The following is a 19,363-nucleotide window of genomic DNA, read 5'->3' as shown; positions in this document are numbered from 1 at the left end:
GCTCCACACCCCCCCCCCTCCCGAGGTGTTGTGTGCGTGACAACGTCACCGCGGCTCCACACCCCGGAAGGTGTTGCGTGCGTGATGGCGTCACCGCGCTCTACACCCCCCTCTCCCGAGGTGTTGTGTGCGTGATAACGTCACCGCGCTCCATACCCCGGAGAGTATTGCGTACGTGATGGCGTCACCGCGCTCTACACCCCCCTCCCGAGGTATTGTGCGTGATAACGTCACCGCGCTCCACCCCAACCCTCCCCCCCGAGGTGTTGTGTGTGCGTAATGACGTAACGACGCTGCCGGGGCACTGGGACTGCATCACGTGGTCGTGGAAACAGATGCCACTGTACGTGCCTTGAGTTACTCAATTGGCACTGTGCTTATTGCAACCCCACTGGATTTTCATTGTAATCTGTGGGCAATCTAATGCGTGTGTACATATGTACATGTAATTGTAATCTGTGGCTAATCTAACGCATCGGAGAGGCAAACGGGAGGCGAAGGTCAGATTCGCTACCACGTGTAACAAACAAACAAAAATATTAAGTAACGCGTAGATCCGCTGCCCGGCCCGGGGTCTTGTTTTAAGTGCTTGGCTTGCTTTTGCCTGGTCTGGTAAATTTCGTTGGGCTCAGTCGACTTTAATTGGTTGTTTGACGACTTAATTTCCGGCGGCTGCTCGATCGCGCTGGGGCTAAATCGCTCACGCTTTTGACAGATCGTCTGAACCCGCCGCTTATTTTGCTCGCCTGGTTTAAAAAAAAAACAAACGCCACGTTTTGACCGCGTTTGAACGGCTTCTATTGCTTTGCCCACCCCACAATGCCACAAGGCAACCCACAATAGTTTGTGTCGTTTCCAATGATACATAGACGATGAGCACGCCAGCCAGTCACGGTGACTTGGCAAAAAAAACCACCGCCACTCCACTTCGGTTTACCTTCGCAATCAACCCTCGGCAATTACGTAACGCCTCATTGCCGTACGTTCCTCATCACAGGACGCAATCCTAACCCACCCCACCCAGATCACCCAGATCACAGGACGCATTCCTAACCCACCCCACCCAGATCACCCAGATCACAGGACGCAATCCTAACCCACCCCACCCGGATCACCCAGATCACAGGACGCAATCCTAACCCACCTCTCTGTATAGTACACTACAGTACTGTACAGTATGTAAAATAATGGGGTTTTCGTGGTGCGTCTTAAGAATGCGATAGGCGTGGGTTGTCGCCAGCTTCTGATTTATTTGTCACCGGGCACACACACACACGGTGGTTGTTGTTGTTTTAGGAGGAGGTGGGGAGGTGTCTTGTCAATCGGGAGAATACGATTGCAGTGCGGCGAACAGCAACAACAACAATAATAATCAACCCCCGGAACGTGGAGGAAGAGGCGAGTCAAAGCGGCCTCGGCAAGACATCAGCGGGCAGTGCGGAACGTCGGGACCACTCCCTCCTCCATCTCCGCCTCTCTCCATCATCATCATCCTCCTCCCTCCTTGAACGCGCCATGCACAGCAGTCTGCTGACTCGGACTTTGGCCAGGAGGATCACGGCAACCACGAGGGCAGCAGCAGCAGCGAGGGCAGCAGCAGCAGCGACAATGACGACGCGGGCGGCAGCGGTGGTGCAGGGTGCCGTGGGGGGCCGCCACTTCGACCTGCTGGTGCTGGGAGGGGGCTCTGGGGGGCTGGCGGCTGCGAGGCGCGCGGCCGAGATGGGCGCCAGCGCGTGCCTGGTGGAGAGCGGCAGGCTGGGGGGCACTTGTGTGAGTGTGGGGGGCACCTGTGTGTGGGGGGCACCTGTGTGTGGGGGGCACTTGTGTGTGGGGGGCACCTGTGTTTGGGGGGGAGAGTGTCAGGAGAGAGTGTGAGTGAGTGTGGGAAGAGTGTGAGGAGAGTGTGAGTGAGTGAGGAGAGTGTGAGTGAGTGAGGAGCGTGTCAGGAGAGAGAGTGTGAGTGAGGAGAGTGTGAGTGAGTGGGGGGAGAGTGTCAGGAGAGAGTGTGAGCGAGGAGAGTTTCAGGAGAGAGTGTGAGTGAGTGAGGAGAGTGTGAGTGAGTGAGGAGAGTGTGAGTGAGTGAGGAGAGAGTGTCAGGAGAGAGAGTGTGAGTGAGGAGAGTGTGAGTGAGTGAGGGGAGAGTGTCAGGAGAGAGAGTGTGAGTGAGGAGAGTGTGAGTGAGGAGAGTGTGAGTGAGTGGGGGGAGAGTGTCAGGAGAGAGTGTGAGTGAGTGAGGAGAGTGTCAGGAGAGTGTGGGGAGAGTGTCAGGAGTGAGTTTGAGTGAGTGAGGAGAGTGTCAGGAGAGAGAGAGTGAGTGAGGAGAGTGTGAGTGAGGAGAGTGTGAGTGAGTGTGGAGAGAGTGTCAGGAGAGAGAGTGTGAGTGAGTGGTGAGTGAGTGTGGGGAGAGTGTCAGGAGAGAGTGTGAGTGAGGAGAGTGTGAGTGAGTGTGGGGAGAGTGTCAGGAGTGAGTGTGAGTGAGTGAGGAGAGTGTCAGGAGAGAGAGTGTGAGTGAGGAGAGTGTGAGTGAGTGAGGAGAGTGTCAGGAGAGTGTGAGTGAGTGAGGAGAGTGTGAGTGAGTGTGGGGAGAGTGTCAGGAGAGAGAGTGTGAGTGAGGAGAGTGTCAGGAGAGAGAGTGTGAGTGAGTGAGGAGAGTGTGAGTGAGTGGGGGGAGAGTGTCAGGAGAGAGAGTGTGAGTGAGGAGAGTTTCAGGAGAGAGTGTGAGTGAGTGAGGAGAGTGTGAGTGAGTGGGGGGAGAGTATCAGGAGAGAGAGTGTGAGTGAGGAGAGTGTGAGTGAGTGAGGGGAGAGTGTCAGGAGAGAGAGTGTGAGTGAGGAGAGTGTGAGTGAGTGTGGGGAGAGTGTCAGGAGAGAGTGTGAGTGAGGAGAGTGTGAGTGAGTGTGGGGAGAGTGTCAGGAGAGAGAGTGTGAGTGAGTGTGGGGAGAGTGTCAGGAGAGAGAGTGTGAGTGGTGAGTGAGTGTGGGGAGAGTGTCAGGAGAGAGTGTGAGTGAGGAGAGTGTGAGTGAGTGTGGGGAGAGTGTCAGGAGAGAGTGTGAGTGAGTGAGGGGAGTGTCAGGAGAGAGAGTGTAAGTGAGGAGAGTGTGAGTGAGGAGAGTTTCAGGAGAGAGTGAGTGAGTGCGGAGAGTGTGAGTGAGTGAGGGGAGAGTGTCAGGAGAGAGAGTGTGAGTGAGGAGAGTGTGAGTTAGTGAGTGAGGAGAGTGTGAGTGAGTGTGGGGAGAGTGTCAGGAGAGAGAGTGTGAGTGAGGAGAGTGTGAGTGAGTGTGGGGAGAGTGTCAGGAGAGAGAGTGTGAGTGAGGAGAGTGTGAGTGAGTGAGGGGAGAGTGTCAGGAGAGAGTGTGAGTGAGGAGAGTGTGAGTGAGTGTGGGGAGAGTGTCAGGAGAGAGAGTGTGAGTGAGGAAAGTGTCAGGAGAGAGAGTGTGAGTGAGTGAGGAGAGTGTGAGTGAGTGGGGGGAGAGTGTCAGGAGAGAGAGTGTGAGTGAGGAGAGTTTCAGGAGAGAGTGTGAGTGAGTGAGGAGAGTGTGAGTGAGTGGGGGGAGAGTGTCAGGAGAGAGAGTGTGAGTGAGGAGAGTGTGAGTGAGTGTGGGGAGAGTGTCAGGAGAGAGTGTGAGTGAGGAGAGTGTGAGTGAGTGTGGGGAGAGTGTCAGGAGTGAGTGTGAGTGAGTGAGGAGAGTGTCAGGAGAGAGAGTGTGAGTGAGGAGAGTGTGAGTGAGTGAGGAGAGTGTCAGGAGAGTGTGAGTGAGTGAGGAGAGTGTGAGTGAGTGTGGGGAGAGTGTCAGGAGAGAGAGTGTGAGTGAGGAGAGTGTCAGGAGAGAGAGTGTGAGTGAGTGAGGAGAGTGTGAGTGAGTGGGGGGAGAGTGTCAGGAGAGAGAGTGTGAGTGAGGAGAGTTTCAGGAGAGAGTGTGAGTGAGTGAGGAGAGTGTGAGTGAGTGGGGGGAGAGTGTCAGGAGAGAGAGTGTGAGTGAGGAGAGTGTGAGTGAGTGAGGGGAGAGTGTCAGGAGAGAGAGTGTGAGTGAGGAGAGTGTGAGTGAGTGTGGGGAGAGTGTCAGGAGAGAGTGTGAGTGAGGAGAGTGTGAGTGAGTGTGGGGAGAGTGTCAGGAGAGAGAGTGTGAGTGAGTGTGGGGAGAGTGTCAGGAGAGAGAGTGTGAGTGGTGAGTGAGTGTGGGGAGAGTGTCAGGAGAGAGTGTGAGTGAGGAGAGTGTGAGTGAGTGTGGGGAGAGTGTCAGGAGAGAGTGTGAGTGAGTGAGGGGAGTGTCAGGAGAGAGAGTGTAAGTGAGGAGAGTGTGAGTGAGGAGAGTTTCAGGAGAGAGTGAGTGAGTGCGGAGAGTGTGAGTGAGTGAGGGGAGAGTGTCAGGAGAGAGAGTGTGAGTGAGGAGAGTGTGAGTTAGTGAGTGAGGAGAGTGTGAGTGAGTGTGGGGAGAGTGTCAGGAGAGAGTGTGAGTGAGGAGAGTGTGAGTGAGTGTGGGGAGAGTGTCAGGAGAGAGAGTGTGAGTGAGGAGAGTGTGAGTGAGTGAGGGGAGAGTGTCAGGAGAGAGTGTGAGTGAGGAGAGTGTGAGTGAGTGTGGGGAGAGTGTCAGGAGAGAGAGTGTGAGTGAGGAAAGTGTCAGGAGAGAGAGTGTGAGTGAGTGAGGAGAGTGTGAGTGAGTGGGGGGAGAGTGTCAGGAGAGAGAGTGTGAGTGAGGAGAGTTTCAGGAGAGAGTGTGAGTGAGTGAGGAGAGTGTGAGTGAGTGGGGGGAGAGTGTCAGGAGAGAGAGTGTGAGTGAGGAGAGTGTGAGTGAGTGTGGGGAGAGTGTCAGGAGAGAGTGTGAGTGAGTGTGGGGAGAGTGTCAGGAGTGAGTGTGAGTGAGTGAGGGGAGAGTGTCAGGAGAGAGAGTGTGAGTGAGGAGAGTGTGAGTGAGTGAGGAGAGTGTCAGGAGAGTGTGAGTGAGTGAGGAGAGTGTGAGTGAGTGTGGGGAGAGTGTCAGGAGAGAGAGTGTGAGTGAGGAGAGTGTCAGGAGAGAGAGTGTGAGTGAGTGAGGAGAGTGTGAGTGAGTGGGGGGAGAGTGTCAGGAGAGAGAGTGTGAGTGAGGAGAGTTTCAGGAGAGAGTGTGAGTGAGTGAGGAGAGTGTGAGTGAGTGGGGGGAGAGTGTCAGGAGAGAGAGTGTGAGTGAGGAGAGTGTGAGTGAGTGAGGGGAGAGTGTCAGGAGAGAGAGTGTGAGTGAGGAGAGTGTGAGTGAGTGTGGGGAGAGTGTCAGGAGAGAGTGTGAGTGAGGAGAGTGTGAGTGAGTGTGGGGAGAGTGTCAGGAGAGAGAGTGTGAGTGAGTGTGGGGAGAGTGTCAGGAGAGAGAGTGTGAGTGGTGAGTGAGTGTGGGGAGAGTGTCAGGAGAGAGTGTGAGTGAGGAGAGTGTGAGTGAGTGTGGGGAGAGTGTCAGGAGAGAGTGTGAGTGAGTGAGGGGAGTGTCAGGAGAGAGAGTGTAAGTGAGGAGAGTGTGAGTGAGGAGAGTTTCAGGAGAGAGTGAGTGAGTGCGGAGAGTGTGAGTGAGTGAGGGGAGAGTGTCAGGAGAGAGAGTGTGAGTGAGGAGAGTGTGAGTTAGTGAGTGAGGAGAGTGTGAGTGAGTGTGGGGAGAGTGTCAGGAGAGAGAGTGTGAGTGAGGAGAGTGTGAGTGAGTGTGGGGAGAGTGTCAGGAGAGAGAGTGTGAGTGAGGAGAGTGTGAGTGAGTGAGGGGAGAGTGTCAGGAGAGAGTGTGAGTGAGGAGAGTGTGAGTGAGTGTGGGGAGAGTGTCAGGAGAGAGAGTGTGAGTGAGGAAAGTGTCAGGAGAGAGAGTGTGAGTGAGTGAGGAGAGTGTGAGTGAGTGGGGGGAGAGTGTCAGGAGAGAGAGTGTGAGTGAGGAGAGTTTCAGGAGAGAGTGTGAGTGAGTGAGGAGAGTGTGAGTGAGTGGGGGGAGAGTGTCAGGAGAGAGAGTGTGAGTGAGGAGTGTGTGAGTGAGTGTGGGGAGAGTGTCAGGAGAGAGTGTGAGTGAGTGTGGGGAGAGTGTCAGGAGTGAGTGTGAGTGAGTGAGGGGAGAGTGTCAGGAGAGAGAGTGTGAGTGAGGAGAGTGTGAGTGAGTGAGGAGAGTGTCAGGAGAGTGTGAGTGAGTGAGGAGAGTGTGAGTGAGTGTGGGGAGAGTGTCAGGAGAGAGAGTGTGAGTGAGGAGAGTGTCAGGAGAGAGAGTGTGAGTGAGTGAGGAGAGTGTGAGTGAGTGGGGGGAGAGTGTCAGGAGAGAGAGTGTGAGTGAGGAGAGTTTCAGGAGAGAGTGTGAGTGAGTGAGGAGAGTGTGAGTGAGTGGGGGGAGAGTGTCAGGAGAGAGAGTGTGAGTGAGGAGAGTGTGAGTGAGTGTGGGGAGAGTGTCAGGAGAGAGTGTGAGTGAGGAGAGTGTGAGTGAGTGTGGGGAGAGTGTCAGGAGAGAGAGTGTGAGTGAGTGTGGGGAGAGTGTCAGGAGAGAGAGTGTGAGTGGTGAGTGAGTGTGGGGAGAGTGTCAGGAGAGAGTGTGAGTGAGGAGAGTGTGAGTGAGTGTGGGGAGAGTGTCAGGAGAGAGTGTGCGTGAGTGAGGGGAGTGTCAGGAGAGAGAGTGTAAGTGAGGAGAGTGTGAGTGAGGAGAGTTTCAGGAGAGAGTGAGTGAGTGCGGAGAGTGTGAGTGAGTGAGGGGAGAGTGTCAGGAGAGAGAGTGTGAGTGAGGAGAGTGTGAGTTAGTGAGTGAGGAGAGTGAGAGTGAGTGTGGGGAGAGTGTCAGGAGAGAGAGTGTGAGTGAGGAGAGTGTGAGTGAGTGTGGGGAGAGTGTCAGGAGAGAGAGTGTGAGTGAGGAGAGTGTGAGTGAGTGAGGGGAGAGTGTCAGGAGAGAGACTGTGAGTGAGGAGAGTGTGAGTGAGTGAGGGGAGAGTGTCAGGAGAGAGAGTGTGAGTGAGGAGAGTGAGTGAGTGAGGGGAGAGAGTGTGAGTGAGGAGAGTGTGAGTGAGTGTGGGGAGAGTGTCAGGAGAGAGAGTGTGAGTGAGTGTGGGGAGAGTGTCAGGAGAGAGAGAGTGTGAGTGAGTGGTGAGTGAGTGTGGGGAGAGTGTCAGGAGAGAGTGTGAGTGAGGAGAGTGTGAGTGAGTGTGGGGAGAGTGTCAGGAGAGAGTGTGAGTGAGTGAGGGGAGTGTCAGGAGAGAGAGTGTAAGTGAGGAGGGTGTGAGTGAGGAGAGTTTCAGGAGAGAGTGAGTGAGTGAGTGCGGAGAGTGTGAGTGAGTGAGGGGAGAGTGTCAGGAGAGAGAGTGTGAGTGAGGAGAGTGTGAGTTAGTGAGTGAGGAGAGTGTGAGTGAGTGAGGGGAGAGTGTCAGGAGAGAGAGTGTGAGTGAGTGAGGAGAGTGTGAGTGAGTGAGGAGAGTGTGAGTGAGTGTGGAGAGAGTGTCAGGAGAGAGAGTGTGAGTGAGGAGAGTGTGAGTGTGGGGAGAGTGTCAGGAGTGAGTGTGAGTGAGTGTGGGGAGAGTGTCAGGAGAGAGAGTGTGAGTGAGGAGAGTGTGAGTGAGGAGAGTGTCAGGAGAGAGTGTGAGTGAGGAGAGTGTGAGTGAGTGAGGAGAGTTTCAGGAGAGAGAGTGTGTGTGCACATGACACCCACACCTCATTGTCCGTTTTTGCTTCCGCAGGTGAATGTGGGCTGCGTTCCAAAGAAGGTGACCGATCCACCTTTTTCCGCCTTTCCTCACTCCCTCTCTTTACCTCTGGCCGGCCCTCCATCCCAAACACCAGCGATCCGCTCGCAGCAAATTCCAGAGCGGGTGTTTTGCTTTATTGTATTTACATCATCGGTCCACTGCTGGATGAAGGCCTGCCACCGCTCCTCACGCACCCTTCGATGCCACAGGCCACCGTGCACGCAAATCGATTTCATCGCTCCGTCTCCACCACGGCGGTGGATGGGGGCGGCCGCCCTCACAGAACGCGCTCCGTCTCCTTGGCGGACGTTCCCGTTAATATTCGTGGACCGTCGGACATAGCGTGACGCTTGCCTACTATACATCGACGCGGTTCGTCACGTAATGTTTAGGCTGACGTTTTGGGCAATGGCCCTCGTGCACGGCTGAGATTGGTCTCTTGTGTTGATCCGCGTCGGGGTCTTTACGGGGATGTCTTGGAGTCTATGGGTCCCAACGTTCGTCTGTTGGGTGGTTTATGTGATGTGTTGTGGTTTACGTGATGTGTTGTGGTTTAGTTGCGTGGTTTATGTGATGTGTTGTGGTTTACGTGATGTGTTGTGGTTTATGTGATGTGTTGTGGTTTATGTGAATGTGTTGTGGTTTATGTGATGTGTTGTGGTTTATGTGATGTGTTGTGGTTTAGTTGCGTGGTTTATGTGATGTGTTGTGGTTTATGTGATGTGTTGTGGTTCATGTGATGTGTTGTGGTTTATGTGATGTGTTGTGGTTTATGTGATGTGTTGTGGTTTATGTGATGTGTTGTGGTTTATGTGCGGTGGTTTAGTTGCGTGGTGTATTGTGATGTGTTGTGGTTTGGATGTGGTGTGGTTTGTGACATTGTGTCGTGGTTTATGTGCTGCGGTGTTCCTGCGTTGTGGTTTAGTTGGGTGGTTCCGTCACGTGGTTTATGCTCTGTGTTGTGGTTGCCTGGGTGCGGTGTGGTTTATGGCATTGTGTTGCGATTTACGTGCTGCGGTCAGGTGATGTACAACGCTGCTATGCACGCCGAGCTCATCCACGACCACGCCGACTACGGCTTCACCGTCGGCTCCGTCGACTTCAGCTGGAGGTCCGGGAGCACAACCACCAGTGTGCCTCTTTCTCCACCACACAACCGAGCCGCGCTCACGCTGTTCTTAGCCGACATGGGCACGTTCCCAGGAGTTTTGAGACGCGTGCCAGTTGATGCGGTGAGCCCGTGTCCTCGCCCGTGTCACTGACAGACGTCACCGCGCGCGATGGACGCCGTTAACCCCTGACCCCTAGCGCTGCTGCCCCTGGCCCTGCTTGACCCTGAACCAGACTCGGGCTGTTGTTGTGAGGCTAGCGCGTCACGGTCGTGATAAAAAAAGAAAATGCAAACACGGTCCATGATTCACGTGCTGGACCTGACGGTCGCCGCTGTGAAACCTGAGGTCAGGGTTTGAGATGTTGGTTGCATTTTGTCCGCGACCTTTCATTGTAACCCAGTGTCCCCACACAAAGATAAAGATCTGCCGTATAGCCTCAACGGACTGTAGGGGAAGGTGCTGTTTGAGAGCTCCTATCAAGGCCGGCGTGCCTTTTTAAGGCCGTAGTCGACCTAGGGGAGGCCCAGGAGTCGTACAAATATCGGCCACTGTCACCGGCCACGAGTGGGAATCAAACTCGGGGTTGCCGGGATTGTATCGCAGCACGCTAACCGCTACTCCTCCGCTCCGCACGCACGCTCTGCACACTCCCCCCCCCGCCGCCCCTGCTCCTCCTAGGACCATCAAGGAGAAGCGGGACGCCTACATCAAGAGGCTGAACGACATCTATCAGCGAAACCTGGACAACGTGCGTACGCCTCGCGGAAACGCGACGCTCGACAGAATCCATCGCGTGCGCTGCCCTCGGGAGGAGACGACGTGCGTGCGCTGGAGAAGGGCCGTTGCCGAAACGTTGCCAAAAGTTGACCTTCGACGCATTCGTTACCCGTCCTCGTGGGGCCCACGGCGTTTGTTGACCGATGCGTTGAGTTTTCGTTGTTCATGCTCGCCGCACCCGGCTGCCAAGCGAAGTACCGTAACAAAAAAACCCCGCAAATACGACTCCGCTCGTTTAGCCGGGATGGCTCGAGGCTCTCTTGTTCGGGGTCCTGCCGTAGCTCCGACGTCGGTGGCGATCCCAACCGTGCAATTTGGAAATGTTGCCGTCGAATGTCCGTTCTGAAGCAGACTGGCGCGTGCTCTGTGTTGTTACACGCTTTCATTTAACTCGCTCTGTCTGTCGTTGTTGTATCCTCAAATCTTGTAACGCAATTTTAACCCACTTCCCAATGCGGTATCGACTGCAAACTTGGCATACTTATGTCATGCTGATGACAATAACTATATTCTATCATTAAAATATGAAAGTATATATTTTTTTAAACATTCTTTTTTTATATGTTATGTTTCGCCTTGGGTCTAATTGTCCACGCTCAACTGACGTTGGTTGTAAATCACCACGAACCATTACGTTGTGGCGTGCTTTGCGGCCACTTCCCGGGGTCGTGGAGTTCTGCCATTACTAGTACGGTACATTTCAATAAAGCGTGTTTTTAAAAACGTTTTTAAAAATATGACTTATTCTGTACGATTGATACATCCGCAGCATTTTAAGTGATTTGTTTACCTTTCTAATACTCTGCACCCCTGTCGTATTTTTATATTGTTGGTTGTTGTAACGTTCCATCGGATTCCTCCAGTCATAAATAAATAATCTGATTTACCAGGGCTGCCGTTGGCTCAAACCGCTGCTCCTCAACATCTAAGCAGGGAAAACGCGGGACCGCTCTGGGCCTTGAATTATTCTCTCTTGGGGGGGTAAAAACCCGCGCTCGTTACAATCCTGTGCTTCGAGTAACTTCTCCACCGCTCGTTTGCTCACTCACTCGATCGCTCGCCCCCACCTCCTCCCCGTCAGTCCAAGGTGGAGGTGGTGCGCGGGCGAGGGGTGCTCACGCTGGAGCAGGGCCAGCCGGCCGTGGCGGTGGACGGCCAGGTCTACACAGCGCCGCACATCGTCATCGCCACGGGCGGGCACCCCAGCATGCCGCCCGACGGCAGCATACCCGGTGAGAGGAGGCTCGCCCGCCCGCTCGCCCGCCCGCTCGCTCGCTTCACAGTGACGCGTGTCGTGGGGGATGGCAGGTGGACTGATCTCTGTTTCTCCATCTGTATGGAGATGCAGCATTACCATCCCCCCCCACCTCCTCACACGGGTAGGTCTTTTTCGGGTGCTTCGGTCCCTCCCATATGTACATACGGTCATACCTCGGTATACGACCGCTTTGGAATACGTCGAATTTGGTACACGTCGTGTTTTGACGAGAAAAAAAATGTCTTGGGATACGACGTCTTGCTTGGGATACAAAGCGCTGCTTGCAAGAACTTGTATGGGTCGGGATGAGTCACCGCGTAGACCCCGTTCACGACTGAGACAAAGCGCCGCTCCTCAGTCTGCCTGTAGATCTCGTTCAGTGCACAACCCCCTTGCTGTAACTCTCTGTGAATTTTCACGTGTTCTTTTGCGAATTCGTTCACCACCATCCTCGTAGGCTATCACTTCCTCTCAGCAAGGTAAAGTGATGTTAAATTTTACTTTTTATTTCAATTTATTTATGCTTTTATTTTAATTTATGTATGCATTTTAGTATTAAGTAGTGTCTACATTATCTGGTACAACCCCATTAATGTATAATATTCCATATAAAATATCATTTCTTATACACTGGAACGGATTATTTTCTCATGGGAAAAATTTGTTTGGTAGACGTCATTTTCGGTATAAGTTCTCCTACCTTCTGGAACGAATTAATGACATATACCGAGGTACCACTGTATATCTATGCGTGTTGAACTTATTTTGCACCGTATGTAGTCAACCAACCATGCGTATCGGAGGAATTAGGGGAAGGAAAACAAACTAAAGACAACAAGGAGCACACGTTGCATCATCACTCGTTGGTGGAGTTGACCAGGCATCTCATTTGTAGGATCGCAGAACTTGGGCAATTGTTGACGCCGGTTCTGGCTGCCCCCCCCGCTGCTTGTGTGTGGTTTCCCACGCTTCTGAATCATTCGCGCCCCTCCCCCCTCTCCCCCTCTCTCTGACAGCGACTGAAAACTTTGCCAGGAAAAAAACGAGATATGTTATTGAAATTGTTAAAGTGGTGTGGATCTCGCATGACTCTTGCTCCACGCCTCGGAAACCAGTCCTGGCCCCTCTCCTTGGTCGACTCAGCCGTAAATTAGTACCTGGTGCAGTGTGTAAGCATCAGCACTCGGGAGCAAAAGGCGGTCGGGCGTGGTGCGGGCTGCACCACCAACACCATCCGCCTCATGTGCCGTGCCGGCCGGCCTTCAAAGGTGCTTGCCAACAGCACGTTCTCCAACAGTCTGTTAAAGGCAATATGGGTGATCTTTGTCTTTGGTCGCGTGTGCAGGAGCCAGTCTGGGAATGACGAGCGACGGCTTCTTTGAGCTGGAGGAGCTGCCCAAGTGAGTTGTCTGTTCACGTCGCCGCCTGTTCACGCCAAGCTGTTCACGTCGCTGTTCACGCCAAGCTGTTCACGTCGCTGTTCACGTCGCTGCCTGTTCACGTCGTTGTCTGTTCACGTCGCTGTCTGTTCACGTCATTGTTCATGTCGCTGTTCACGTCGCTGTTCACGTCGTTCTTCATGTCGCTGGTCGTGTCTGGTCAAGAGGTAAACGTGCAGCCCAGTTCTTTGATCAACATCAAGATTGGGGAGACAAAGACGGCTGGGCGCGCTGCTCACCGTACCACCCCCCCCGTGCACCGTAATGGCCCGGCCTTCATAGGTCTTGCTACTCGCTAACGGCACTTGCGCACCCACAGTGTGGCTTACAGGAGGATGATCTTTGTCGTAGTGTAGCGGTTAGCGCTACGCTGCGCTATGAACCTGGCGACCCGGATTCGATTCCCGCTCACGGCCAACACCAGTGACGATTATCTGAACCGGTCCTGGGCCTCTCCTAGGTCGGCTCAGCCTCAAATGAGTACCTGGTGCGGTGGATAAAAACATTGCCACTGGGGAGACAAAGGCGGTCGGACGTGGTGCTGGCCACCCACCCCCTCGTGTACCGTTCCGGCCTTCATAGGTGCTCGCTAACAGCACTTGCCCCTACAGTCTGTTAAGGCTATACGGGGGATCTTTGTCTTTGTTTTGGTTCAGCCGCGTGGTGATGGTCGGTGCTGGTTACATCGCCGTGGAATTGGCCGGCATCTTCGCAGCACTGGGAGCTCAAACGTCGCTGCTCATCCGGCAAAACGAGGTGAGAGGAGCGTTGTTCATGATGCCGCGCGGCCGATAAAGTCCCAGGAGATTTTAGCCGTTATAGTTGCTCTGCGTGAGAATTGGTAAATCACAGATACTACCAACTCACCCACTCACTCATGTACTCACTCACCCACTCATCTACTCGCTCACCCACTCACTCATCCACTTACCCACCCAATCACTCACCCACTCGCTCACCAACCCACTCACCCACCCACCCACCGCCATCACATGTATATTTGTGGCGGAGCGAAGTTGTGCTCTCCACGGTTAAGTATTCGTAGCCGAAGTCACACACAGCAGAGAGCGAGCGTCTATTATTCTCCACTTGTGCAGTGGATGTCCACCGCATCTTCCGTGGACTGTGCCGGTCCACTTTGTTTTACCCACAGCGGTACGTTGGAGGGCTGGCGAGGGGACCCGGCGTTGAATTTCGACCGGCGAATCTGACTTGCGCCGCTGTCGGCCGCCCCCTCTGCCCAGGTCCTGCGTAACTTCGACGCGATGATCAGCGCGAACTGCACGCAGGAGCTGATCAACTCGGGCGTGGACGTGCGAAAGTACACGCAGGCGAGTGAGCGCGCCGGGCACGGGAGGGCGCGCCGCTCCTCCTCCCAACGGCGGTGCCGGCCCGTGATCGGCTTCTCGTAATAAAGTCAACTTGTGCCGCGCCGCGCCACATTCGCTCGCCCTCCAAGGGTGCGAGAGAGAGAGGCGGGGGGGGTGGGGTGGGGTGGGGGGTGGTCCAGAGGCGCCGTGAGGAACTGCAGACGAGCCGGAGAGGCGGTGAGGAGCCGGCGCTGTCAACGTTTTCCCCGAGCTCTGCGGGCCGCTGTTTGTAATGCTGGTGGACCCAGGTCGCCCTTGCCAATGACACTCGGGAGCTTTGAGTTCTCGGCTGCAGGTTAAACAAAATTAACTCGAGCGTAGCACTTTGACGGTCTCAGCCCGGTCACCAATGACCGCCACTTTATCCTCTTCCAGATGCCGCCCCCAAATCCGCCCCTTTCCCCCGTCCCTTCAGCGCCCCACTCCCACCCACCAACCCACGCCCGACCGCCCCCCCCGCCCCCCGCCCCACCATAATTCCGGCTTTTCCCCCCACCGTCGCCAGGTGCGCTCTGTTAGCCGCGGCTCCCCGGGAGGGCCCCTGCAGGTCGCCGTGGCGACGAACGGGCCGGGCGAGGCGGAACAGACGGAGGTGATGGTGGGCGTGGAGGCGTTGATCTGGGCCGTGGGCCGCGCGCCCAACACTGCCGACCTGGGGCTTGACAAAGTGGTGAGCGTGGGGGGAACACAGCACCACAGCGCCACCACCGTATTCAACACAGACACACACACCCTGCAAGGTCGTGCGTTCGATCCCGACCCTGACGACGCCTGCTGCTGTATATTTGGAGTTTGCGGCGTCTCTCTCTCTCTCCGTGGTCACGTGAATTTTTCTCCGGGTCCTCCGGTTTTTCCCTCCACATTCTGCATCAACGTCACGACGCGTTCGGAGTCTTTGGCTGCCCCGATTACAATTCCACGTGACGATAAGCCACTTATTCTTGGTTCTTTCGGTAGAGTCACGTTGAAGGGAAACAATAAAATAATTAAAATATATATAAAACAATAAAATTCTCACGACGCTTCGACTGCAGCACAAGCAGTCATCATCAGGTGCTTTATATATATTTTATTGTTTCCCTTCAACGTGACTTTACCGAAAGAACCAAGAATACGAGTCACTGCAGTCACGAAAGCTTTCAATCAAATTGGTAAGCCACTTGTTCGAGCTCTCACTTGTGGTGGGTCCCTTCGGGAAAAGCAGGGCTCGGTGGGCGCCTTACCTGGTCAAGTAAAAGTTGGTTAAGTAGCAGTAGCAGTAGGTATGGATGGCGAGCACAGCACAGACATCGACACGGTGCGGTCGTGCATTCGCCGCTTGCTGCGCCGATTCGCGGTGACGTTTGCGCCACGCAGCAACGGGGGTCTTTGTTCGATTCCTGTCGCGAGAACTTCCCCGTGTGAAGTTTGCACGTTCCCTCTCTCTCCTCCTTCTGTTCTCCATGGAAGGGGGAGGGGGGTGGGTTTTCTCCAGGATCTCTGGTTTCCTCCCACAGTCAAAATAAACGTTGCATCCCAACTGCGAACAGTTGACAGGACCCTCCGAGCAAAGGCTCTTGAGACTCCCTGCGATACCTCTTGAGGAAACAACCATTAGAATTATTCCAACTATAAACGAGGTTTTGTTTTTTTTTACTCTTTCTTGGATTAGATCACGTAAATATTAATTTTGTAATTACCGCCGAAACTCCACGGTAGTCTAATTGTAAATATTGCGGCTTTAAACTCCAACACACCGGTGTGCAGAACTAGTAAATAATTATAATTGGCACGTTATGTTCACGCGACAAACCTTACTAATTTGGTTGTGTAGGGTGGCGGCTGGTTTAACGACGCATTTGTATTTATGCGATCTAACCCACCCCAAAAAAAACAAAAAACCTCATGGATAATATTGGTCGCGAAAGCCTTCGCGTTAAAACATTATTATTACGGTGCCCGCCTGCCTGCCACATTACACTGCCAGCCTCCCAAGTTGGTTACCCTGTCCTCCTCCATCCTGCATAATGTCCCAGCCAATACAACCACCACCTCCTCCTGACTGCATCTACAACTTGACAAAGAGTGACGTCTCGAGACTAGGCGAGGCCTTCCTGGGTATAGCCTAAGGCCCCACCCCCCCCCCATAGTCAGTAACAACAACAATATAAAAATAAGAATATTCGTACTGGAGGAATCCGATGAGCTATAAAGCTCTTTTTTTTACAAATGTCGAGGAGGGGCAGGTCAGAACGTTACAACGACAAACAATACAAAAAAATCGATGGGGGGAGTGCAGAGTATACGATAAGGTACAAAAAAAATCACGAAAATGTATACAAATAAACTAAACTATTTTATTTTACCAGGTAAAGCCCACTGAGTTATGAACTTATTCTTCTCAGAAGCAACCCGGCCACAAATGATAGCTCGACCGAAAGTGGCTCATCACGTGGAAAAAACAATCTAAATAATGCACACGTTGATTCTGAACACGGACAGGGGTGGTGGTGGTGGGGGGGAGGGTAAAAAAACACGTGACAGATCGCACTCCCTCCCTCCCTCTCTCCCTCTCTCCCTCCCTCTCTCTCTCTCGTCTCCCGTGGCAGGGGGTCGAAACTGACGGGCAGGGCCACGTCACGGTGGACGAGTTCCAGAACACGAGCCGCGCCGGCGTGTACGCGCTGGGCGACGTGTGCGGGCGAGCGCTGCTCACCCCCGTCGCCATCATGGCCGGCAGGAAGCTGGCGGCGCGGCTGTTCGGCGGCGACGCCGGCGCCAGGATGCACTACGAGGACATCCCCTCGGTGGTGTTCGCCCACCCGCCCATCGGCGCCGTGGGCCTCACGCAGCGCGAGGCCGAAGGGCGGTTCGGACGCGGCGCGGTGCGCGCGTACACGGCCACGTTCGCGCCCATGTACCACGCGGTGACGGCGCGCAAGGGGAAGTGCGTCATGAAGATGGTGTGCGCGCACGACGACGAGCGGGTGGGTGTGCGTGCGTGCTGCGCCTGGCCTGGCCTGGCGCAAGCCGCCGTGGTGGTGATGCCGCCGCTTGAGTGGTGAATGGTGGTGGTTGTTGTTGTGGTTGTCGTCGTTGTTGTGGTCGTCGTCGGACGAGTGACCTGGGGAGAGCGGCCGCGCTGCGGCCGGCGTGGCGCTGCGCTACGAACCCGCGCGACCCGGGTTCGATTCCCGCTCGCATGGCGCAGCCAACGCCAGTGGCTCTTACCTGAACCGGACCTGCGCCTCCCCCAGGTCGACTGCGGCCTCAAATGAGTACCTTGGTGCGATGCGTGAACATCGTCGCTCGGGGAGGCAAAGGCGGCCGGGCGTGGTGCTGGCCACACAACCCCGTCGTGTGCTGCGCCGGCCTCGGTAGGTGCCGCCCGCTCACAGCACTTGCCCCAACGGTCTGCTAAGACTACCCGGGGCATCTTCGTCTTTGCGTGCGCAGGTGGTGGGGATACACATGCAGGGCGCCGGCTGCGACGAGATGCTGCAGGGCTTCGCCGTGGCCCTCCGCTGCGGCGCCACCAAGGCCGACTTCGACCGCACGGTCGCCATCCACCCCACCTCCTCCGAGGAGCTCGTCACCATGCGCTAGGCACGCTCCGCGGAGCTCCGCGACGGGGATGCCGCTGTGCCGCACATCTCCGCGATGGCACCGTCCCACCGTGGAGCTCCTCGGCCGAGGCGGCGGTTCTGCCGTGGAGCTCCACAATGGGGATGCGCTGCAACGCGGAGCTCCGCGATGGGGACACCGCTTCACCGCTGGGCTCCGCGACGGGGACGCTGTTCCGACGCGGAGCTCCGCGATGGGGGCGGGGGTGGAGACACTCCGCCCTGACGTTGAGCTAAGTGACGGGGACAGTTCTGACGCGGAATTCCACGACGGGGCATCTTGGCCGACGGCATAATTGAAATACCTGAAGCGATATATTTCGTATAATGTTTAGTTTATAGTGGTTACCGTGGCGCATTAATGGAAATGTAACTCGAAATGACGTCACATGCCTCCATGTAAATGGCTCCTATACCTTGTGGCCTACGTACTTAGGCTGTGTGTCCCATGCTGCCCATCATCGCGAGCCTCAAGTTCGGTAAAATAAGAAACGAAGAAGACTTTAAAACGTCTGTCTGGGGCTCCCACCGTCACCGCGCTGCCGGGGGCCATCGCCGCGCGGGTTCGGCGCGTCGCGACGCGTCGTCGCTTCACCGACTGATCCTCGTTTCTCGCGCTCGTGAGACCCATCTTTGACGGCTCGTGCGAACTCTTTGTAAACGGACGCTCGGACAACACCCGGTATCGGTGCTTTGGCGAAGACGAGACGCAACGTAACCGATTCTCGGACTTAATGACTACCCGGAAGATCGTGACGTTACCCGAGCGGCCGGAGTGGCTCGCGAAATCGTCGATGGAAAGTCTTGCGACGGCGCCGCGTTCGAGGAATTTCCACGTCGTCTGGGTGCGGCCACGATGGCCGTGGGGCTGCAACTTTTTTTTCTCTAACGCTTTCCAACTTAAGGTTCGAAGCTTGAGAGGGTGGCATCCTCCTCGTCCTCCAGCCGCAATTCGCCATCGTGTCAGCACGTGGCCCAGCTTCGCTACGCGGGCCGTCCTGGTATCTGCGATTTTATTTTTTTTGCCCGTTACCCGCAGACCACCCTTCCCCTCTAGCCCCACCCCGGGTAGAAATCGTCCCCCGTGCTCAAAAATGTTTGACACACCTACTGTTTGTGTGTGTGTGTGTGAACAAGAGTGTCACTCACTCCAAGGAGCGATCTCGGATGTAGCCCTGTGATATCCGCGGGAGATCCTACGCGGATGGCCCACGCCGCAGTTTCGCTTTCGTGGAGAGAAAGCGACCGCTCGTCTCCTGACGAGCGCAGGGCGATAGCGCCGACCGGTGTTGCCCTGCGCCGTGTTTTGGAAGCACACGTTGGAACTTGTTGTCTGAAACCACATCGGGAATGCTGCTGCTGCTGCTGCTGCTCTCCAAACCTTTGGCTGTCGGGTGTAAAAAAAAAAAACGCCTTTTTTTTGTTTTTTTCCCCTCCGGCCGGATTAAATTTGGCAGTGGATTTTTTTCGTCCCGACTCGTCAAAGTTTTTTTGTTTGTCTGTTGCGAAGCGCCCTGGGGGGAATGCTCGGCACGAGTTGGCGCGCGGTACGAAAAGCCGAACGCGCCGCGTCCGTCGTGTGCGTGTCTGCCCCGGGGTGCGCCCAACGCGGCGTCACAACGGCAAGACTCGTCCCTCCGACGCGCGCATCACCGCTCGTGTCGCAGGCAACGCCTCTCGAAGTCGCGCGCGGTGGTGCGGTGGTGCGCTACGTGCGATTGGTGCAGTGGTGCGGTACGTGCGGTGCGCGCTCTGTGTCCCGACTCCGGCTCTGGCGTCAGAGGCACGCGGCGTGCCACGGCGACGAGCGGCAAGGTGAAGTTGCAGGCCTCGTTGGCCGTCGTCCTTCAAGGTGCCTTGCCCCGCAGATGAACACGGTTGGCTACGTACTGTGCGAAAGAAGTTCATACATTCACTACACTATACACCACACTATAAACTACACTATACACTACACTAATATACACTTCACAACGCCTGCGATTTAGCACGGTTAGCTACTTACTGTGCGAAAGAAGTTCAATATACATACACTACACTATACACTACACTATACACTACACTAATATACACTTCACAAGACCTGCGATTCGCACGTTTGGCTACGTACTGTGCGAAAGAAGTTCATACATTCACTACACTA

General features: G+C 55.1%; 1 protein-coding gene across 3 annotated transcripts; it reads left to right on the top strand.

The window, feature by feature from the left end:
* The first annotated feature begins 232 nt into the window (after positions 1-232).
* On the top strand, positions 233-18,686 carry GSR (glutathione-disulfide reductase). 3 transcript variants are annotated; one of them, XM_076060552.1, is made up of 12 exons: positions 233-343; positions 1,297-1,773; positions 7,654-7,680; positions 8,685-8,773; positions 9,453-9,522; positions 10,633-10,783; positions 12,155-12,209; positions 12,905-13,004; positions 13,493-13,579; positions 14,124-14,288; positions 16,207-16,584; positions 17,054-18,686. In XM_076060552.1, the coding sequence occupies exons 2-12, from the start codon at positions 1,516-1,518 to the stop codon at positions 17,201-17,203; spliced, it is 1,530 nt and encodes a 509-aa protein (XP_075916667.1). In that variant the 5' UTR covers positions 233-343; positions 1,297-1,515; the 3' UTR covers positions 17,204-18,686. The 3 variants fall into 3 exon arrangements, with proteins under 3 accessions (XP_075916667.1, XP_032809503.2, XP_075916446.1); XM_032953612.2 differs by having other exon boundaries at positions 304-500; positions 1,300-1,773; XM_076060331.1 differs by having other exon boundaries at positions 304-500.
* Positions 18,687-19,363: the final 677 nt, after the last annotated feature.

The sequence above is a fragment of the Petromyzon marinus genome, chromosome 1, assembly GCF_048934315.1.
Source record: "Petromyzon marinus isolate PM22_M1 ecotype Great Lakes invasive population chromosome 1, UKy_Petmar_22M1.pri1.0, whole genome shotgun sequence".
Classification (NCBI taxonomy): domain Eukaryota; kingdom Metazoa; phylum Chordata; class Hyperoartia; order Petromyzontiformes; family Petromyzontidae; genus Petromyzon; species Petromyzon marinus.
Note: the sequence above shows the minus strand (reverse complement) of the source record. Positions and strands in the feature narration are given on the sequence as shown.

Excerpts from the sequence above, each read along its gene's own strand:
- GSR (XM_076060552.1), top strand. The coding sequence starts at position 1,516 with ATGCACAGCAGTCTGCTGACTCGGACTTTGGCCAGGAGGATCACGGCA. Across the intron at positions 7,681-8,684 it reads TGGGCTGCGTTCCAAAGAAG|GTGATGTACAACGCTGCTAT; the intron begins GTGACCGATCCA and ends TGCTGCGGTCAG. Across the intron at positions 16,585-17,053 it reads GCGCGCACGACGACGAGCGG|GTGGTGGGGATACACATGCA; the intron begins GTGGGTGTGCGT and ends TTGCGTGCGCAG.